Raw genomic sequence first — 7903 nt, forward strand, 5'->3', positions numbered from 1 at the left:
TGTTTAACATTTTAGCAAAGGCACCATTTTCTCTGATCGCCTTCCCCTTGGTTCTTTGGGTCACCTGGATATCAAGTGTGCCCAACATGCTCACCTATGTAAGTTGCAAACCATCAGATGCCATCTCAAGCCTGTGACAGCATCAGGGTACCTGCTGAGCGTCTTTTTAATCCCATTCAGGGGAGCCCAGCTCCAAAGCAATTGCTGCAGATAAAAGGTTTGCCCCAGGACACCCGATGCTCCAAGTGGGATGTGTGAATTAAGTGGATGTGTTGTCTTTCTAAAACTATGTTCATTAATGTAAAGACTGTAAATTATATTGTTTTTATAAAAATAAATAATTACTGAGTCCTGACTTCTGTGCATTGATTAATGAAATGATGCAGTTTAGCTTTTGTTGCATAAGCGGATTGTGGATCACATCACTGCCTAGTTTTAGTAAAGTGGGAGGAGGACCCAAGTTAATTGATTCCGTTTTACAGATTCTTCAAATGCAGATACTTGGGAAACAGAGTATTGTGCAGTAGCACGTATTTATATTAAAACAAGACAGTTTTCTGCCCAATGATAGGGAGATGTTTCTGATGTCTACTCAAGTCTCTTAGCGCAGGTCCCTTCCTCTTCTGGCTTGGAAGGGCAGGGAGGTGGGGAGTGAAGAGGTTTCATTTGTCTGATTAAAAGAGGGAAAAAGGCCTGAAACTATCCCGTGTCAACTTGATGCTTAGACATTATCTGAAACTTTTCAAAAAGTCTCATGGCCACCTGGAAGTTCTGAGGATGAATGAAATTATTGGTGCCGTAGTGTCTGGAACCCCACGAAGAACCAGTCACTAGTAAAGCTAAGTTCACCAGTGAGCCCCAGCGTTGTTCACTTCCAAGTGATGAAGTAACCCAGCTTCCAAGGATGCAGTCTCGTTGGCCGCCTCTCCCAGCGCAGCACAGAGACTGGAACCAGACCGCAGAGTGGGTGTGAGAAAGCCGAGTGGGTTCCTAAGCCGAGCCTCAGCTCCCTTGCTTTAATGAGGACGCAGTATCTGTTTCCCATCTATTAGTGAAAATACTTGTGCGCAAGTCCCGACTTTGGTCTCTATGGAGCATTACGGTAGTGACACTGTTTGGCTGAGGGACATGGAAACACCACCCATCTCTAAGGGACTGACTATACACTTCCCTTTCTCATGGGAAATGCCAAAAAGAGCAGGCAGGTAAACACCACTCCTTTTAGACTTGGTCCCTCCTATGATATGGATGTGTTATGTTCCCTAAGGGCTCATGTGCTGGGCGCCTGGTCCTCAACATAGGGGTGTTGAGATACTAGAAACTTGAAGAAGGTGGAGGTCCTTAAGTCATGGTGCCAGGGACTGACGCCCGTCTCACGGAAGTGGATCTGGTTTTGGGAAACTGGATTAATTTCCATGAGGGTGGGTTACTGTAAAGTGAGGCCAGCATGGGGTGTACACAGCCCTCGCCACTTTGCATATGCTTTCCCCATGTGATGCCATCTGCCGTATCATAGCAGAGCATGAGACTCCAGATGTGGCCCTCTGCGCTTGGACTTGGCAGCCTCCAAAACCACGAGCAGAAATAAACCTCTTTTGCCAGGCATGGTGGTGCACACCTGTAATCCCAGCACTTGGGAGGATGAGGCAGGAGGAGCACTGTGAGTTCAAGGCCAGCATGCACTATGGAGTAAGACCGTGTCTCAGTAAACAAGTAAACAAACAAACAAACCTCTTTGTAAAGTACATAATCACAAGTATCTTGTTAGAGCAGGAGAAAATGGACCATGTCTCAAATCTCAGCGTGCACCAGTTGGACAGATCATACCAACTCCAAGGAGCACGGGACCAGGAATCTGCTGCGGACCCCACCCCGGGGGCCTCCCTGGGTTTCCAGCTTATTTCAGAGTTGCTGGGGACAACCTAGGGAAGGAACTTCTTTCCAAGTGGCAGGAAGCCTTGGGAACAGCTCCATCCTAACTTGTGTAGAGTGGTCAAAGACAGAGTTGTAATGCCATAGTCATTAGCTGACCCAGTTCTTCCTGCCCTGGTTCCCTGTCAATTTATGCCGATTTCCCTCCTGTGGGTGCAGGGCAGGGGTGGGTGTGAGCTGTGGGAGTGATCCCTTGGTCAACAGAAGACACTTACGTCATTTCCTCTTCCTGTCTGCCACCTCTGCACATGTGAGGAGGAGCTCCCTTTCGGGGGGGCCAACAATATCCTTCCCCTCAGAGCACCGAGTTAAAGACTTCACCTTTATATCACTTTACTTACAACACAGAACTTTATTGTGAAATATGTGCATATTGATGTAAGAATTTCTGAAATCCACAATGTATAGGTATTTTAGGGGTCACAAATTTTAATGTCAGTGTTATACTTAAATGTTGTTCATCCTTCTGACCCATTGGATTTAAATCTTTTTCTGCCCTGTTTCCTCTTCAATCAGACTTTCCTGAAAAACATGTAACAAATGTATCAAAGTTGACTTGACTAGCTGCATTTCATTACATTTTTGACATTTTCATTTCTAAAATACAGATCTAGGAGGAACAGGCCCATTTGTTACCATGCACTAGACAGTGCTAGGGAGCTGTGATACTGTGTCTTTTTAAGCTGCCTAATAATCATAAAAATCTACACTAATAATATTTAAGCATAGGATGAAAGAAAGCTGATTGAAGCCAGGTGTGGTGGCATACGCCTGTGATCCCAGTACTCGGGAGGCTGAGGTAGGAGGATCGTTGGGAGTTTGAGACCAGCCTGGGCTACAAATTTTTTTTGTTGTTGTTTTGTTTTTGTTTTTGTTTTTCTTCCGGTACCAGAAATTGAACTCACGACCTCGCGCTTGCCAGGCAGGCACTGTGCCGCTGAGCTACATCCCCAGCCCCTGGGCTACAAAGTAAGCTCAAGGCCAGCCTGAACTGCATAGCGAGACCCTGTCTCAAAAAGACAAAAAAAGAAAAAAGAAAAAAAGAAACGAAGCTGATTGATCAATTAGTTTGTAATGAAACCAGGCTACCTCTCTATTCTTTCATAATGTCGTGTGGGAAATTTCACTGCTTATTTATTTTTATCAGGGAGTGAGCAAAATTTAAAGATGAAAGGAAATAAAGATGTCTGCCTCTCCCTTTTTTCTTTATCCTGTGGGTATGGGAGTTGAAGTCACTGGAGAAAATTACAAGTTTATGTCTGATTTACTGACTCTCCCTGCTCCTGGGGCATAATTGGTAATTAACCATAATGCTTTCTGACTGCTGCAAATAAGTGGAACGTGGAGCTCAGAGAAAGAGCACTGTTAGGGAAGTCAAGATTTAATTTCAGCGTTTAATATTCTTTCATCATAAACATAGATTAGATTAGTAGGTTTCCATTTTAGTGGGAATTTAGCCTGAAGAGAAAACTAAAAATCAAGTCTGTGACTCTGATTTATAAATTTATGAGTATGAAAGTTTTTAATCCAAAGGAGGGAAAAATAAATCCAGACCATTTCTGGTTTCTATGTTTCCCAGTGTCCTGGTAAATCACGTCATAGAACAATTAAATGAAGTGGAGAGAGATGGATCAGCCTTGCAGGACAGTCATGGAGGGGGTTCGAGGAATGAATACACTTGAAGAAGTAAATACGTGGGGCATGGTGGCGCACCCCTGTAATCCCAGCATTGGAAGGCTGAGGCAAGAGGATCATTACGAGTTTGAGACCAGCCTGGGCTACAAAGTGAGCTCAAGGCCAGCCTGAACTGCATAGCAAGACCCTATCTCAAACACACACACACACACACAAAGAAGTAAATACATCAGTGGGAAGAAATTTGTTTTGTTGGTCATCTCAAAGGCTGGAGCCAGATTCACAGATAAAGGTTATAGAGAGATTTCAGTGCAACTTAACAAAGTTTCCAGCCACGAGTGCTATCTAACGAATGGGTAGGAAAGCCATGCACTCCCACAGGAGCGGGTCTCAGCTTTCAGGAAGATAAGCCAACCGTCACTAGAGGACGGTGGTCCAAGGTGGTCCCCAGGGGCCTTCCCCCATCTATTTGTGATGAATGTTCTCAACTCACCAGAAAGCCTCTCAGGTCCCTGAGGGGAGAGCGAGGCTGGTGGAGGGTACATTCGAAGTGCTGGGGTTCTGCCAGTTGATCAATCTCTTTGGCTATCTGAAGAAAGAGCATGTGATTCTTGAAGTAGCGATCAAGAAAGAAAATACTATTTTCCAGCCGGGCGTTGTGGCACATGCCTGTAATCCTAGCACTCAGGAGGCTGAGGCAGGAGGATCATTGCGAGTTCAAGGCCAGCCTGGGCTACAAAGTGAGCTCAAGGCCAGCCTCAACTGCAGAGCGAGACCCTGTCTCAAAAAGACAAACAACAAAAAGAAAATACTATTTTCTTTTTCCAACAAATTTGTGGAGGAGAAGGAAGGCCCAGAGGTTGTTGGGCTGAGTAACAGGCTGGGAAGCCTGCGGGGTTGAAATCGGGCAACAGGCATTCTTCGCAGCATGGGGTGGGGGCTGGAGACAAAGCAGACAGTAAGGAGAGATCATGTTCTCTCCTGAGAAATGATGAGAGTGAAGTGTTTTGAACCGCATGAGAAAACAGTACACAAAACCCATAGTTATGTAGAGGGTTGGCTTTTGTTTTCTAGCTTTCACTATCATAGTCCAGTGAAATTTGCTGCAATAATCATCTGTGGATTCTGGAGCTTCCTTATTATTTCCCGCAAAACAAATTCCAGTAAAAACGAAATGGTATTAGGCTCCTCTGTCTAAATTTGCCCTTCTCAGCCCTATGTTACTTTTTAATTAACTAAAATAAATGGCTTTTCTCCTTTAATTGTCACCCAGCCCTCAGAAGTCATATTTTATACATAACAAAAAATACAAAAACCAAGTACCCCGTGTTAATGCCGGTAATCTAACCGACATGACATGAAGCCCAGCAGGTTTTCCACTGTACGATCTTATCATGCAAAGTTTGCTAGTTGCCTCTGTCAAGGAAAAGAAGTAACAGTGTACATCCCCGGTGAGGGTACTTCCTGCACATCATGAAAATGCGCCACGGATATGATTGTTTCCTGATGCTGAGGATTCAGTCCTTCTTAGATATTTTTAAGGAAAAAAAGCAGAATGTCCAAAGTTTTCTTTCCAAATCTCGAAAAATCAACTTCTGCTAGAGAACTGGCTTCGTCCCATCGCTTCTAATCCCTCTGGCAATTTCATACACTTAAGAGTACGACCTATTATTCTATACTTGTTGGGATATTCTCTCGGCATCTGTCCTGTTACTTCATCAGTCCCTGTCTGATTTCAGAGTAGGAATTAGATTTCTATTTTGCACGAATCTTGTGTCCCCTGATATATGCAGGGTGGAGAACAGAGCTGTGCCACTGGGGCTCAAACTAAATGTTTCCTGTAGTTAAACTGAAGGAAATAAATTAAGTCGTCATTTTGAAGCTGAGAGAACTTACCTCTTGGAAAGAATCAACCAAGGTTTCAGCGTTTCTCTTTCCTCCAGGACGCAGGCCATAGGACCAGTGCTGGCCTGAGCCGCTTTCCACACATAAAGTCAACAGGACAAGTCCAGCCAGGAGTTTGGGAGTTGGCTCCATCCTAAGAAACAGTAATGGACTCTCAGAATAGTCCATTGGCTGAGTGAAAATATAGAGCTCTTAATAAAAAACCTCGTATCTGTATCATTAACCCTGCACAAGATGGAAGTTAGTGTCAATTCTTCACACAGGGACATGGAAATAAACCTCTGCTTGGTTGCCTCGAATTTCCTAGCCATTGAGGACAAAAATCGATACTTTAAACCATATATAGCACTTTTGTGCTAAATTACTCCATTTTTTAGTATTTATTTGATCACCCATGATCCATCATTTACCATATTCAATTTCTTCCCTTGTATTGCTCGGCTTTACCATTCCTGAGTTAAAGAGAACTGTCTAGCTGCTCTGAAAGTGGCCCCTCCTAGGTATCTCAGGCTAGTATAAAGTCACTTGACTTAGATGGCTACTGTATGATCCTAATGACATTTTACTCCCTCCCCTCTTGTCTTTCAAGCCTTATTGCTGGCTGGGCCCTCTGTAAGAAGGCACAATAGCTTTCAAAGTAATGGGTCACAGAGCAAAACCCTCTCTTGCCAAGGGAGCCTCTAATTATTTGATGAAATGTGTCACCAGATTAACTGTAGTTTGATGAACAGGCGGAAGTCAGAGTCAAACACTGGTCAATGAATTGCCGGATTCCCCAGAGGCAGCATCTCGGTGGCTGGCGGGATAAGGTCAATGCAGGACAAAGCTGCTTTGGCCACTATTCCACCTGGCCTTACCTCTTGGGTTATACAGTGCCCTGCAGACATGAAAGAGCATGCAATCTAAAAAGTAAAACAAAGTACTAGTAATAGCGCTAGAAATACAAAGCATTTTACCTGTTGGGAGGTAAATAGCCAAAGAACCCAAGCTTCTTTGGGATGTGTTGAGTATTGTGACTTCTGTCTTCCTTAGTCTCCTTTTTATATGAACCCTTTCTGGGGCATCAGAATCTTTCCTGCTGGTAAATTACGCTGCTTATGGACTACAGCTTATTTTAATAGGAAAAAATTTAATCCTCCCATAATGCCCTCTAATGGTGTATGTAATTAGAATACCTGCTGTTGTGTCTGTTAAATTTACTTAAGTCTGGCCATTAAAACCTCAGCTAAAACTTTTATAGCTGAAGCCACCATCCAGAGATTAAAATTTAGCTAGGCTGGATTCCCCTGAGGAAACTAGCAGCTTTATCAAGAAGTTACACAGAATAACGTCTTAGGTTAATGTTAAATGCTCACACTAAAAAGGAGGCTATACAATAAATATGCTGTGTGTTGAGTCGGGATATCTGTGAACTGGTCTGTTTGTAGACTCCTTATTTGCAAAAGGAGGATTTAAACCAGATAATCAGAGAGTTGCTTCTATTTTTAAAAGTGTGGTTAACCAGTGATTATTGGCACTAGGCGTATTCCAATTCCACATAGGATCCTAAAGGAGAGGGTGTGAAAATCCAGCCATCTATTTACTAGGTTCTCTCCTTATCTTGAAAGCCTTCCATAGCATCTAAAAGGTAAGAAAAAGCCTAGTCACTCGCTACACTGAGAAAGGCCATATTGAACAGACTTAGGTTGACAGATCAGTTTATTCAGTAAATGCTTATTGAGTTAAGATACACAAATCATAATAAATAGCAGTCATGTGGCATGTGGCTATAACTAATGTCATTCACTATAACTTCTCTGCAAAGTGCTCATCATTGTGCAAATTTCATGCTTTTAAAAGATGGGGTCCTTCTCTTTTGCCCAAGCTAGTCTCGACCTGCTGAGCTCAAGCCATCTTCCTAGTCTCACTCTCCTGAGTATTGGCATAACAGGTGCGTGCCACTGAGCTCTGCTATAGCACCCAGAGTTTATAGATGGTCCAACCCATGGCACAGATTTTAACTCATGGCATGACTCTCAACATTATACAAGCATTTAAAAAAGAAATTAAACCATTCGTGTTTATTACATTTACTTGAATATATGACTGTTACCTTAATTTGTTACCTGCTCTAGAACCCATGATAATCAAGGATTACATCCTACTTAATCATGTTAATATCCTTTAGTATTTAGTCTGCATTCAGTAAATATGGGTTTGGATGAATGAAGTCAATGACTGAAAGGAACTTTTAGCAAGATGAGGCCTAATTCTTCTATTTCTGCTTGAAAGATGTTTTATCTGATATAGAATTGTATCTTTATGTATTAAAGGCTGTAAACCTGGTTACATTAGTTATGCTGTAAGATTGTTTAAAAATACATATTAGATCATTTTAGAGTGGAGATTGGCAACTTCTCCTCAGACAGGATAATAAACCCATCAGTCACTG

At 42.8% G+C, this 7903-nt stretch overlaps 1 protein-coding gene across 2 annotated transcripts; it reads right to left on the reverse strand.

Annotated features, from left to right (window-relative positions):
- Positions 1–2185: 2185 nt before the first annotated feature.
- Positions 2186–7050, reverse strand: Gnrh1 (gonadotropin-releasing hormone 1 (luteinizing-releasing hormone)). Of its 2 annotated transcripts, XM_013514085.1 has the most exons (4): positions 6429–7050; positions 5464–5605; positions 4061–4156; positions 2186–2454 (listed from the first exon to the last, which is right to left on the reverse strand). In XM_013514085.1, exons 2-4 carry the CDS (start codon positions 5602–5604, stop codon positions 2413–2415), a joined length of 279 nt encoding a protein of 92 aa, XP_013369539.1. In that variant the 5' UTR covers position 5605; positions 6429–7050; the 3' UTR covers positions 2186–2412. The 2 variants fall into 2 exon arrangements, with proteins under 2 accessions (XP_013369539.1, XP_005373769.1); XM_005373712.2 differs by lacking the exon at positions 6429–7050 and having other exon boundaries at positions 5464–5674.
- Positions 7051–7903: the final 853 nt, after the last annotated feature.

The sequence above is a fragment of the Chinchilla lanigera genome, unplaced genomic scaffold (assembly GCF_000276665.1).
Source record: "Chinchilla lanigera isolate Chin_1 unplaced genomic scaffold, ChiLan1.0 scaffold00002, whole genome shotgun sequence".
Classification (NCBI taxonomy): domain Eukaryota; kingdom Metazoa; phylum Chordata; class Mammalia; order Rodentia; family Chinchillidae; genus Chinchilla; species Chinchilla lanigera.